The following is a 14,146-nucleotide window of genomic DNA, read 5'->3' on the forward strand; positions in this document are numbered from 1 at the left end:
AAAGTATTATTTTACATTCCTTATTATTTTATTTGATAACCTTAATTCGTCAACTTGAACACAGATGGCAGTAATACACATTTTTTTATAATCCGTGCAGAAATCTTAAAATTGCGTGAAGTATATTTTATATTCCCATTATAAAATTCAAAATTATATTACCATATTATCAAAATAATATGTTTTATCAACATAAGCTATGTTGAATTCTGGATTGATAAAATAACGTTAAAGAGTGTTTGTTATTTTTAAACGTACAATTACAACTGACAGACTTGACAGCACAAAATCAAAACGCCATTATGATTTATGGTACAAATAATTTGTGTACAAAGTGTTTTAAATATGAATAAACAAAGTGTATTTATTAATGAAAAATGCGATGTAGCTGTAACATTCGGCCAAATGTCACAGGCACATCGCATTGATCCATTTATATTGCTGGTTGTTAATACTTTACGTCACTTATTAAATACTTTTCTATTTTATATTTTAGAATGTTCAGTCTTGCTTGGAGTTATGAAATGTCAGCTGATATTTGCAATGTCTTATATAATGGAGATATGATAAAATAGTGGATAAAGATGTCTTAATGTAAATGTTGATGATTATGGAAGAATATATTGTATTTCTGGAATTCCTTCTGAGCGTTTTCATAGCATAAAAAATGCTATGCAATAGCTTTACCGCGGCAGTCTCCGAGTGCCACACGTATTTTTTTTATAGTTTTTTGCTCCAAAACTGTAATTGTAAATCGAGTAAGGCAGTTGTTAGGACTTATCTAGGAATTTGTTTATGAAAGATTTTTCACTTTTCCAGGGCATAGTGGTGAGCACCGGCGAACGGTCCGAGTTCGGCGACATTTTCCGCATGATGCAGGCCGAGGAAGCGCCAAAGACGCCCTTACAGAAGTCGATGGATACCCTCGGGACCCAGCTGTCCATGTACTCGTTCTGCATCATCGGCTTCATCATGGTGGCCGGCTGGCTCCAGGGTAAAGCGCTGCAGGACATGTTCACCATTGGTGTCAGTTTGGCTGTCGCTGCTATACCAGAGGGTGAGTTACATTTTTCCTCAGATCGGAATTGTTGGATACAAAGATTACATTTATTCATATGGTAATTCTGGATCGTCGTTTCTATTTTATTAAGCTGGCTGCCGAAATGGCAATTTTCTTGTTGTTGTACCTAAAGTTCAATATTAAATAATATTCGTTGTTGTATGTTTGTTGACCTGTCATGGTAACCACATGGTCTATTAGGTAGTCGATTCTATAGTCCGATTCATAATTAGGTATCCAAAATGTAAAAAACGGTGTCGACCTATCAAAAAATATATTTCAAAGGGTAGTTTCTGATTTTTGACGATATTAAAGTAATAAAATAATAACCCAAATAAATTAAGATCAATTTACATTTTCCAATATTTATATTACCTCAATTTCGTTCCATACAGTAATAATAATAAAAACAAGGTTTATGGTAGAAAATTAAAATGTGATAATGGTAACACAATCGGGATCCAAAACATTTTTGTGCCGCCATTTTTTAAGTTTCGTTTAAGTTTTATGTTGAGTTTGTTAAAGTTTTTGTTTCGTGTTATTTTGATAGGTTTTACAATACCTGTAATCGTATTTTGACAATGACATTTCTTTGTTTACATTTTGGACACCTAATTATGAATCAGACTATAGTTTGTTTCCGGTCAGACAGATACCTAAATGATTATTTAAAGGGTTTCAGGGTTAAATCAAGGTTCAATCTTCAGGGTTAAATCTGAAACTATAAGGATTAAGCGCAAAATACTGAAAGGAGTTACGAGGCCGATTTTGATAAAAAAATCAAACTTCTAAGTATTATACAAATTAAACTATTTTATACAGGATAAAATATACTGAATATAAGAAAGGTGTAATTATCAATATTTTTTTTATTTTGCAGGTCTCCCCATAGTGGTGACGGTGACACTGGCTCTGGGTGTTATGAGGATGGCCAAGCGCAACGCCATCGTGAAGAAACTACCCACCGTGGAAACCTTGGGTTGCGTCAACGTCATTTGCAGTGATAAGACGGGTTAGTCAATACTGAATTTGAATTTTAACACTTAATTTGTTTCTGTTGAAATTTGACCTTTGTTTTGTGATTTTTCGTGTCTAATTTTTAGATAGCTTGAGTAATTTATTTTAAAATTGTCATGGTTTGTATGGTCCGCGAAAAACTGCTAGTCCGCTTTGAAGTTGTTGCGAGCAGGTATAGTTATACAATTTTCTATGGCGACGCGATTCATTTCTATATTCAGAGCGGAGTAGTAGTTTTACGCGAACTATACTTAATTCCAAATGGTTTTATTTGTACATCAAACGTACGTGCGAATCATTCCATTGAATTAATAAAGAAAACTATTTACATTTCATTACTAAAGCATGTATTTATGAAGCTGACGCAGCATCAGCCAAGTTACTCTAAATTCCACAGTATTCCTTAACGTCGCACAGTTACCTAGTCGTGTTTGGGCTCGTTTTGATCGGGATTCTCGTCCGCAGGTACCCTAACGAAGAACGAGATGACAGTGACGACAATGTCGACGTCCGGCGGTCACATCGCGGAGGTATCTGGAGCAGGGTATAGCGCGCGTGGTGATGTTCAACTGAGAGCGTATAAGGGCCGCGATCCCGCCGTGGCTCGGCAAGCCCTTACCTCTATGCTTGAGGTACGTTCCCTACACAGATGCCACGAAGTGACGTGGCATAGCATAGTGGAATACTTTCGCTAATAAATTGATGCAGGATCTCTTTGTTTTTTTTCATAAATATATCACAATGTCAATGTCACAATAAAATCAGGTGGACAATTCTTTCGCAAAGGAAAGCTCTACAGAAATCTTTATGACTTTTTCATAAATGATATGATTGTCATAATAACAGCATCACCATGATGATTATCTAATTCTATTATCTTCACTATCATAGCATATTTTGGTAGTATTAATTCACTACTACTATTTATTTTATTACTACGATTATCAGAACAACTAACATATGCCACCAAAAATTACCGTCATCACTAAATATTTTGCTGGTTTGTTTTACCACCACCACTACAACCCACTACAAATCCGTTTTATTTTGATCACTTCCACCACCAATATGCCCCTTTATTTATCTCTTTCACCCTTAGTGACAAATCTACAAACCATGGCCCACAATCACTGTTAAATGATCATCTATTACTAACATTATCCGCACCATCTCTTAACCAACTTTTAATATGATATCATCTACCACCACCTTTACGGCCACAATTATATCGACAACCAGGACGAGGCCATGACAACAATAATTGAATATTTATTTTCCAGGTGGGCGTTCTCTGCAATAATGCGACCATCCGCGACGATATCCTCTACGGTCAGCCGACAGAGGGCGCTCTGCTCGCGTGTGCCTATAAGAACGGCATGCTCGACATACGTGAACAGTACACGAGGCTGCATGAAATACCGTTTAGGTAAGTGATTTGTTTACGAATGAATGAATGACATTAAGAAGTGAATGATTATTTTCAAAGAATTTACGAGAATGAAATTTTAATATAAATGCATAGTCACATCAAAACAGAAAGAAATTAGCTGATAATTCATGTATAATTTGTTTAAATAATTGTGAACTAAAGTGGTGACATTTTTATTTACCTGTCGTGCAATATTTAACAAGCGAACAAGAAAAAATTATGAAAGTTTTGGTTTCACTTTAGTTTAAAATTGGGGCTAATTTTCATATGAGGCGGCCATCTTAGTCCTTAGAAGTAGCAACGCTTCTGTGTTTACCTGCAGCTGATCTTCAAGAATGACTCCTGTTTTATATGTGTTTCTTTTAATATAAAATAAGAGTAACAGACGAGCATGCAGTTCAACTCAGGGTAAGTTTGCACAGATGCGCCGCTACCATTGAGGACTAAGTTGGAATGACTAAAAAAGTATGTCTTTCTTATCACATTTGAACTAGAACAGCAGCGATTAACACTACAGCGCTTCTACCACCTTCAAAACTTTTATTTCAATGTTATATTAAAAAACATAATAATCACCAAAAAATCGTCTTTCCAGCTCCGAAACGAAAATGATGGTAGTGAAGTCAGCACCCAAGTTCCCCGACGGGAAGCTGAAGGAGGAGGTGTTCGTGAAGGGCGCCGTGGAGAACGTGCTGCCGCTGTGCTCGCAGTACGTGGACAGCGCGGGCCAGCTCGCGCCCATGACCAAGGACAAGCAGCAGGACTTCCTCAACGAGGCGTATAATATTGGACGCATGGGTGAGTGGGTTATAAGTGGATTGTTGGTTGTTATTAATGATCATAATTTTGTTTTGGGAGTGTCGAGCTTCATTAAAATCTGCGTTTGTGATGCTAAGTGAAAGTTAGTTTTTAGCTGTTAGTCGTTAGGTTAGTATTGTTTATTTTTTCTTTCTATCAATCGTGCTACTTTATGTCATTTAGGTCATTTTTGCAGTTTTTGTAGTTTTTAAAGTAATGATCATAATTAATGTTTTGATAGCGACAAATGATAGGACAGTTTTTCTGTCACGTGAGTTTAAGCACAAACGCGTGTCTCAAAAACATATGTAAATTACTTCGCAGCATTCCTTACCTAATTCAAGTGCGTGTGGCACGCATGACAGTAAAATATTTATGAATCGATACTATGCAGATACAATGCAAAATTATTTTTTTTCGCGGATACCATATTTTGCTAGTTTTTTTTTTATTTAAGCCGGTCGCAAAACTTTGAAAAGTTGTAAACGGCTTAAACTGCGCTTTAAAACTTCAACTGCTGTTATAACGCTCCTTAAGCGACATCACGGGTGCATAATTAAATAAACCCACTATTAACTTACAAGATCTCCGCATAATCGCGTTATGCCGCGGCTTGAGCCTGCTTGTGAAACATGAAATTCAAATAAAAAACGCAACATCTGCCCCCAGGTCTCCGCATAATCGCGTTGTGCCGTGGCCCGAGTCTGGAGAACTTAGTGTACACGGGCGTGTGCGGCGTGTGCGACCCGCCGCGCGAGACCGCCAGAGCGGCCATCGCGGCCTTACGCCGGGCGCAAGTCCATGTCAAGATGGTCACTGGGGACGCTAAGACCACTGCGTTGGCTGTTGGTGAGTGATTTTCTCTTACATAGAGTCAGATTTATTATGACTCGCTGGGAGAAACCATCGATATGTAGAGATCAGCTCAGGTGCACGTCAAGATGATCACCGGGGATTCTAAGACCACTGCATTGGCTGTTGTTGAGTGACTGATTTCTGTTAATCCTGAATATGCTTTTGTTGTTAAAAAAACCCTTTATTAATTGTTACTGATCAGCCCTTGTAATTATCAGTGTATCAGATTTTTGAAACACCAAGCCAAAATTGGAGTTAAAATTCTAGATTTCACATAATACCACTTCAATAATATTATAGAGTATGTACAGTATACTATTAATAAAAGTCTATTTAATAAAAAATGTAGAGCAATACTAGGATTTTTGTTTTGTTCCAATATTTTTCTGCAACAATTCAACGTGAAGTTTAAAAGTGATAATGTATTTAAAAATTGTGAGCAATAAATATAGACTATGCAATTTGGCTATGTATTTTTGAAGGTGGTAGACCCTTTGTGGTTCGACTCCGGCGGCAACACCGCCACATTTCTACCTAATAACAGCAGTGTTAGGTGCTGTTGTGTTCCGGTTTGAAGGGTGTGGTACAGACTTTTCCGAGGCGTTCCGGCTTAGTCCTCAGGGGTAGCGGCGCATCCGTGGCCGACCTTAGGTAGGAATATCAAATCCTATCTGGGGTTGATTACAGATGTCCATGGGCGGCAGTAGCCACTTACCATCAGGTGGACTGCATGCTCGTCTGCTACTCCTATATTATAAAAAAAATGTATGAGTTGCCTTTCAGAACAAATGATTAAAATTACAATCATATTGCAGGTCAAATGGTTGGTCTGGACGTGTTACACTCGCAGTCGCTGTCGGGAGAGCAGTTGGACTCAATGTCCGACGACGAACTTGATGGAATTATCGACTCTGTAAGTATTGCCAGTTTCTACCGTGTATTTCTATTATACCCAATACTAATATTATCTAATTTAATAATTTCAAAAACACCATCAGGTTTCCAGGTCAAAATACACATTAAATAATAATAAGTTAGGGCTATTATGTGTATTGTAACGTGTGTACTGTATTTTTTTTCAGATAAGCGTATTCTACAGGGTGACACCTAAACACAAATTGGCTATAGTGAAATCTCTGCAACGACTTGGCAATATTGTTGGAATGACAGGTTGGTTTTTGTTCATTAGGGAACAAACATTTTAAAGGTTTGTATAGACAAGTAGAATTAATATTGGGAGTAGTAAACTATCAATATATACCCCTTTTAAATTTGATTGCATTTTAAAATGGAATCACACTTTATATTTTTGTATAATTTTGAAGTAGCCAAAAAGCAAAGTATACATACTTTGCTTTTTCTTTACTCCACTCTCTGCAAAACCAGAATACAGCAGCGCTGAACTGTTGCTATCAGGCAGAAAAGGTGTGGCAGTGGTGCCTTCATGGTCAAACTACAAAATGTACTTATTGAGTTTTCATGTAAATGTATTCATAATATTATCACAGCGGAATTCAAGCGCCCCATTTTTCAAACATTTCTGAATTCGAGAGGACAGTAGTAGTTTGCAGACTATGATGTCATTTCTAATAGTTTATTGATATTTATATGTATAAATACAGGTGATGGTGTTAACGACGGTGTGGCGTTAAAGCGTGCGGACATCGGTATTGCGATGGGCAGGAACGGTACTGATGTTTGCAAGGAGGCCGCCGATATGATTCTTGTTGATGACGACTTTGCTACTATCATGTGAGTTTGCTGTGTTTTATGATCATGATATGTTTTTTTTATTGACAACTGCGCGCATTAACTTCAGAGCGGACTTAAAGTTTGGCGCGGTCTATACCCTTCTAAAATGCGGCTCAACTTATGAAATTTTTTAGACACACGGCAGCGTGTTAACTAAGTTCCCAAAAAAAAAAAAGCGTATTATAGTAACTTTACCTTAATAACTTTACATATAGTACGCTTATAAAATATACCTTATCTTAATTTCCAGCGCCGCGATCGAGGAGGGCAAGTGCATATTCTACAACATCCGCAACTTCGTGCGCTTCCAGCTGTCGACGTCCATCGCCGCGCTGTCGCTCATCGCGCTCGCCACGCTCATGGGCATCCCCAACCCGCTCAACGCCATGCAGATACTCTGGATCAATATTATTATGGACGGTGAGTTTCGTTAAAACAAATCCGATCTGTAAAATGTTTTATCTGCAATATAAATTTAGCTCAGTGATAACATTTTTACCAAAGTAAACTTTTGCCGCGAATATGTTTGATGTGGAATGAATTTCCTTGGAGTAATCATCAGAGGTCTTTGGAGTGCTGTGATATGGATTCTTCAAGAAAGTAATCGCTTTGAAAGCCGGCTAAGCGTTGGCGATTCCCCTGGTGTTGTAAATGTCCATTGACGACAGTGACTGCTTTAAAAAAAATCACACAATACATGGAACAACCATTATCTAACGCCCTCCATACCCTAGAGGTACCCTAGAGGTAGAGGTAGCAGTAACCATAAAGGACCTAAATGAAATTTTACTATGTTTTACATGAAAAAAATCTTTGGAATGCTTACCTAAATATAAATAATACCAAAGTTCACCAGTAAATATATCATCCTATATAAAATTCCAGGTCCTCCCGCCCAATCGCTGGGTGTGGAGCCAGTGGACCATGAAGTACTGAGGCGACGTCCGAGAGACACCTCGCGCAAGATCATATCGCGCTCGCTGCTGCTGTCCGTGCTGCTGTCCGCTGCCATCATCATCGCCGGCACACTCTGGGTGTTCAATAGAGAGGTAGGTTATAATTCTTCATTAGATTTTTATAAAAAATACTAGATTCTATGATATTACGAGATATCAATCTATTTAAAACTGCAATTATTATTCGGTATTTACGTGTATGTAAACCATTATTTGATTGTTTGACTCTTTCTCTTTTTATGAGTCTGTCCGCCTCTCTCTCTCATCGTCCCTTTTCCACTTCAGTTCACAGCCATTATGTTTCCTCTCCCCCTAAGACTCCTATTTCGTTGCTGACCTATTCGATTTATTATTCTTATTTATCTCCCATTGTATTTTCTTGTCCCTTTCAATCTGTGTCCTTTTTTTGTTCATTCTAACCTTCTCTCTCATATCTTTCTCTGTCCCAGAGGGACAGAGAAAGATATGAAATGAGATGTTATAAAGACAGGAAATAGAATCAATAGAGTTGATTCTATTTCCTGTCTTTATAACATCATCACGATCCATTCTTCTTTATATATCTCTTCAACGTTTTGTCTCTCTTTGTTTGAATTCATCAGTCTCTATTTCCTTTTATATATCTATTCCCACGTTCTATCTCTGACTCATTAATCGTGTTCTGCAGATGTCGGACAACAAGATAACGCCTCGTGACACAACGATGACATTCACGTGCTTCGTGCTGTTCGACATGTTCAACGCGCTGTCGTGCCGCTCGCAGACTAAATCCGTGTTTCAAGTCGGCCTGTTCTCTAACAAGTGAGTACTCGAATAATAGTTATAGTAATTTTATGTTTCTTGCAGTCGTCAATAGATGGATTTATTTATGTTCGCACAGTAATTCCAGTTTACTGTTGGATTGAAGATGGTATAGTCCGCGCAGAAATGCTAGTCCGCTCTGAAGTTATTGCGAGCAGGTATAATCATACAATTTGCTATGCTGAAGGGGGGTTTCATTTCTATATTCAGAGCGGGCTGGCAGTTTTACGAGGACTATAACTGGACGGTTATATGTAATTGGTATTACGAAAGATTGACATAGTAGTAGTATAGATAGTATGATTTATAAATATTTATGGATGAAGTAATCTTTTAAAGTACTAAAACGTTTAACATTTAATATTATAACTAGGATAATTGATGTGGTATTCTCGAAAGGGCTGCTGATTGATAATTTCAAAAATAGAGTCATATAAAACATTTATAAACGTGGGTTAATGCTATATGAGGAGGAATATTTCTCAAGAATTTGAGGGGGTATCTGAAATAACTGTTTTGTTAATTTTTTTCAGGATGTTCTTGGTAGCGGTTACATTGAGTTTGGTGGGTCAGATGCTTGTAGTGTACTTCCCGCCTCTGCAGCGAGTGTTTCAAACTGAAGCGTTGACAGCTCATGGTGAGTTATCAGTTTATAAGTATGATAAAATAAAGTTATATCACTGCGTAATGTCCAAAGCACATCTACATAATAGTATAGTAACATGATTAAATTTGACAATTAGTGAGCTAAAAAATTCAAATTTGAAATTGGTTGAGATTGATTAATTCATTAATGTGAATTTACCTATCAAATGTCATGACTGTAAGTTCAAGAAATGTTAAGGGATTTCTTCTTACGGTGGAACATTTCATGTAGTATATATTGCTGGTATATAAGGTATAAACTATATTTACGCTTGCTATATATAACTATACTTACGGTTCCTGGAATTTGGTGACGCACTCCGTGTTTTTTTTACACCTGACGGAAGTGGTTAAAGTCTAATTTTTACCACGCTTTTATTAGCTTGATCTGTACGTATGTAACGGAATCTTTGAACTCGATTTTTACCCATTTTAAACTGTCAAATTAATTCAAAATGTAGAACACTTATTAAGAACCGATGAAAATACACGATTATAATAATTTTGTCCCATTCTCCTTATTAGGATTCTCAAGATTAACGAGTTTCCTTGTGCGATTTTAGCGTGGTTTTTAGTTTTTAAACTATTATTATTTTCCATTGCAGACATAATGTTCCTGGTGTGCCTGACTTCGAGTGTGTTCATCGTGAGCGAAGTGAAGAAGTTAGTCGAGAGAGCAGTAAGAAGGCGCTCATTCGGCAAGTTCGCGGGCAAGGCGCACGACGCCATGGACTTCGTATGACACGAGACCGAGCGCAAGGCGCAGTGAGGGGGGACTGGAGGACTTTGATTGGACTGTGTTTAAGGAAAATGGGGGTTCAAGTGAGGGGGGTAACAGTGTTTAGAAAAGATTAGCGTAGTGTAAAGTGTGGGGGGGGGGGGAGTGAAAGTGTTTAAGGAAGAGGGGGTAGTGAAAGTGTGGGGGGTTGGACTTTGTTTAAGGTAGATTGGGATAGTGTAAAATGGGGGGAATGAACTGTGTTTAAGGAAAATTGGCGTAGTGTAAAGTGGGAGATTGGACTGCGTTTTAGCTAAAAGGAGGAAGTGTAAAGGGGCGATTGAAATGTGCTTAGCTAAAGCGGACGTAAAAAGCGATGTGGGCGCATTGAATTAAGTTTAGTGGGGTAGTATCAAAAGGGGGGTTGAATTTTATTTTAGCTAAGACGGACTTAGAGGGGAGGCATGGTATTGTGTTAAAAAAAATCAAAGTGCAAGGTGGGGGGGATTGGATGTGTATAAAGAGGAGTGGGGACTGTGTTTTGAAAAACAATGTGAAAGTGTAAGCGAACTGATGTTTTATTCAAGTTTTTAAAGCGTTTAAAAAGTGCTTTCCCCCACTGGGTGTAACTCAACTGATCTGTTTTAACCAAATTTGGTAAATATGACTTGGGAAAATGGGCATGATAGTAGTAGTGCAGAAATAAATGGGGTAGTGACGCAACAAATTAAAATTTATAATTCAAAATAAATATCATGAAAGTATTAGGTTTAGGTTAGAAGTGGTATCAATGGATTTTATGTCCAATTTGATAAAAAGTAGAGATGTCGTACAACTCGTAAGGTAGATGAAAAATCTTTTGAATTCAGTGCAAATACGAAGACATTATGCAACGTTTAGATACTCGTACACAATCCGACGAATAACTTGCCGAACATTGACAACGTAAACGCCGTGCATGAATTATTTTGATTAATTCTTTAATTCGCAATAAAAATACATTCGCGACAAAAAGACACCGCGCGGATAACGGACGACCTTTCGTGGTTTACACCGAATACACACGAGTAAGATATTCACATACTAGCATTCGCCTATTCGTCTGTACTTGACGAGTATCTAAATGTTTTATAAATTCCGTATATTAGCACTATACTAATCGATTAGTCAAGAAGCGAGACACGAAAGGGTAGTTGGTAAATGTCGAGTTCACGCGCAACTCGACGAAAAAGCCTCTCGCGGTGTACGAACAACAAAGTCGATATTCCTGTGCGTTTTTTAGTTAATTTATTTTTCTACGCTAGTTAGGTCTCAGTATTGTGCTCGTTAGGTTTGTATATTTATTTCTGTTCTAATCTAAGTGGAATATTGTGAGTTGAGTTACATTTTTTTACGCTTATCGATGTTATTAGTATAATTTAATTTTTAAACGATTTTTGTAATTATTTTTTTATGCCGTTTATGTCTGTGGATTATTTTCGTTTGTCGTATCAATGTAGAAAAGTGAATTTATTTGTGTGTGTGAATGTTGTAAATTTAAGAACCACATCTCGTATTTCATATATAAAATTATAAAATAAAATTTTATCATAATTAGCAATTGTATTTAATATCTTGTATGACTCCAGTGTTAAACTGTATAAGTTATCAATCATAATATTATTCTACCATATAGAAATTAAGTCATATATATATTTTTAAATCATTTCATTGTCTAATGTAAATAAATTTAAATTTTATTAGATGGTTAATTAAGTGTTTCTCTCTCACTATATGTATAAAATTATGGTATGGCAACGACGATCTTGCCGAATTTAAAGGAAATGGAAAGAAATACTGTATGAAAGCAAATTTTTGAATATGTAGTCGTGAATGTGGTGAATTTTCAAAACTTGTCAAGAGATGGCGCCACATGTATTGTGAATCACGCTATCGAAGTTTTCTAACTAACTTGCATATATGCGTCGATATTATACAGGGTGAATTTTTAAAACGGGCCTTCAGGGCCAAATCCGAAACTATGAGGATTAGCGAAAAATGCTGAAAGGAGTTACGAGGCCGATTTTGATAAAAACTAAAACTGCATCATTACTTTTTTAAAATAACTTTTTCCCTAGCCGGGAATCGAACGAGTTCATTTTGAAAAAAAATGCACCCTCTATATTATTCCACTATCTGATAGTGTTGCTTATAAGGATCAAAATCTGGAAAGTAATGATAAATGACAAACTAAAGGAAAAGCCTCAATTTTAAGAAAATACATATTTTTTCATATTAATTTGGCAGTTAAGTTCCCGCCATTCATCAATTTAAACATTTCGTGTATTAACATTTTTTTTGGCTCAATGTTTCTAATCATTCGAAATGGATGTTTTGTTTCCTAATAATTTATATTTTTATGTCCGACTTAGCTAAGGTTATTTTTAGGACCATTAAAATAGATTTACTTGCTATGGGCGGAGTTTCGTTTAATACAGATGTAAAGTTGACAATTTGCGAGAATTACTTTTTAGAGTCAAATCCGAGTGAAATACTAAAAATGAGATATAGAAAATCATATTTAACGTTGAAACGAAGTTGTAAACAACAAACAATAAGAATTTACTATTTAATCAGTTATCTATTTACATTATAACATAAATCCAAAAAACGGCGGTAACTTATTTGCCAAACTATTACTTTCTCATACTAAGCCGTATCTCATAGTCATAACATCGAATAATTAGTTGATTAACCAACAAATTCTTCAATGGTATGACTAATGTCTGTTTCTAAAGAATTATACATAAATCATTTGTTATGTATAATCCTTAAGGATTAGTATGCCAATGTATGGAAAAATACGTATTTTCTTCAAAATTTTCCTTTTCCTTTAATTTGTCACATAACATTACTTCCTAGAATTTGATCCTTATAAGCGACACTATCAGATAGTGGAATAATATAGAGGTGTCATTTTTTTCAAAATGAACTCGTTCGATTCCCGGCTAAGGAAAAAAATATTTTAAAAAACTAATGATGCAGTTTTAGTTTTTATCAAAATCGGCCTCGTAACTCCTTTCAGCATTTTTCGCTAATCCTCATAGTTTCGGATTTGGCCCTGAAGGCCCGTTTTAAAAATTCACCCTGTATATAAAGTATTTCGTATATTAATTCACTTTAGGTTCGTAATTTATGTTTTTCATCAACAAAAATTCCATCACAATTGATGTTTTAATGTATTTAGTAATCATGCTAATTTATAAAGTATAGTATGTGTATTGTTCTTTGATATTATTACTTAAGATTAAAAGTTTCAAACTATATCTATCTCTTCTTCAAAGTTTTACTAGATATGATTTATACTATGAATGTGGTCTAAGATTGGTGCTTGATGAGAGATTTTGAATACTATGGTTATATGTTATCATGTTTTTCTATATTTAACAGCTATCTACATTTAAATTGAAATAAATAATTACAATAATATACAAGTGTTTAATGAACCAATTGAGCTGTAAAATATGCTTATAATTCACCTATGATGATATTATTCAGTATGATTGCACCCTCTTGCGACATTTAAGGGCTACAAACATTGACCTAGAACAAATGAAAGTACTAGAAATATATTCATGAAGAAATGTCTGAAGGAAATATCAAATATGGATTTAGTTAGCAAGGAAACGTTTGTTACAGCTTAACTTTATTTGATATATTAATTAAATATTCTAATACATTCATCTTATTTTTTATTATGCGTTATGCATACAATTGGGTATTAGGTTATGTTACAATTTTAATATCATTCCGACCACTTTTTACTGTTTATGGACTGTTTTAATGAGAGTCAAGATCTGTGAGTTCGTAGGTCAATGACTAAAAAAATGTTTTTAAGGGCTGCAATTATCTATTGTAACGGCATAATCAAATCTATGCTTGCATTTCTATAATACACAAAAAAAAAGTAATATGTTTGCACTTGACTACATTTAAGTGCTAAAAGATCACGTAAATGTCCCTTATTTGAAGAATTATTCATTGTTATATTAAAGCACATTTGAATCTACTCGAAGAGTTCATGAATATAATAAAGAACAAGCAAGTTCGATATGATCATGAAGGCATATTCGATA

The 14,146-nt window shown here is 35.8% G+C and overlaps 1 protein-coding gene across 1 annotated transcript in view; it reads left to right on the forward strand.

Annotated features, from left to right (window-relative positions):
* The window catches only part of SPoCk (secretory pathway calcium atpase), a 45,052-nt gene extending 34,875 nt beyond the window's left edge, over positions 1–10,177 (forward strand). Inside the window, exons 6-19 of the mRNA XM_073091654.1 lie at positions 820–1,057; positions 1,941–2,072; positions 2,543–2,709; positions 3,358–3,503; positions 4,102–4,304; positions 4,974–5,153; positions 5,975–6,072; positions 6,242–6,329; positions 6,782–6,911; positions 7,162–7,331; positions 7,797–7,960; positions 8,535–8,668; positions 9,202–9,305; positions 9,919–10,177. Of these exons, the coding sequence (XP_072947755.1) occupies positions 820–1,057; positions 1,941–2,072; positions 2,543–2,709; positions 3,358–3,503; positions 4,102–4,304; positions 4,974–5,153; positions 5,975–6,072; positions 6,242–6,329; positions 6,782–6,911; positions 7,162–7,331; positions 7,797–7,960; positions 8,535–8,668; positions 9,202–9,305; positions 9,919–10,055 (2,091 nt within the window). The 3' untranslated portion in view covers positions 10,056–10,177. The remainder of the gene's footprint in view (positions 1–819; positions 1,058–1,940; positions 2,073–2,542; positions 2,710–3,357; positions 3,504–4,101; positions 4,305–4,973; positions 5,154–5,974; positions 6,073–6,241; positions 6,330–6,781; positions 6,912–7,161; positions 7,332–7,796; positions 7,961–8,534; positions 8,669–9,201; positions 9,306–9,918) is intronic.
* Positions 10,178–14,146: the final 3,969 nt, after the last annotated feature.

Source organism: Epargyreus clarus, unplaced genomic scaffold (assembly GCF_041222505.1).
Source record: "Epargyreus clarus isolate Ecla_fem2 unplaced genomic scaffold, WU_Ecla_fem_2.2 ptg000034l, whole genome shotgun sequence".
Taxonomy (NCBI): domain Eukaryota; kingdom Metazoa; phylum Arthropoda; class Insecta; order Lepidoptera; family Hesperiidae; genus Epargyreus; species Epargyreus clarus.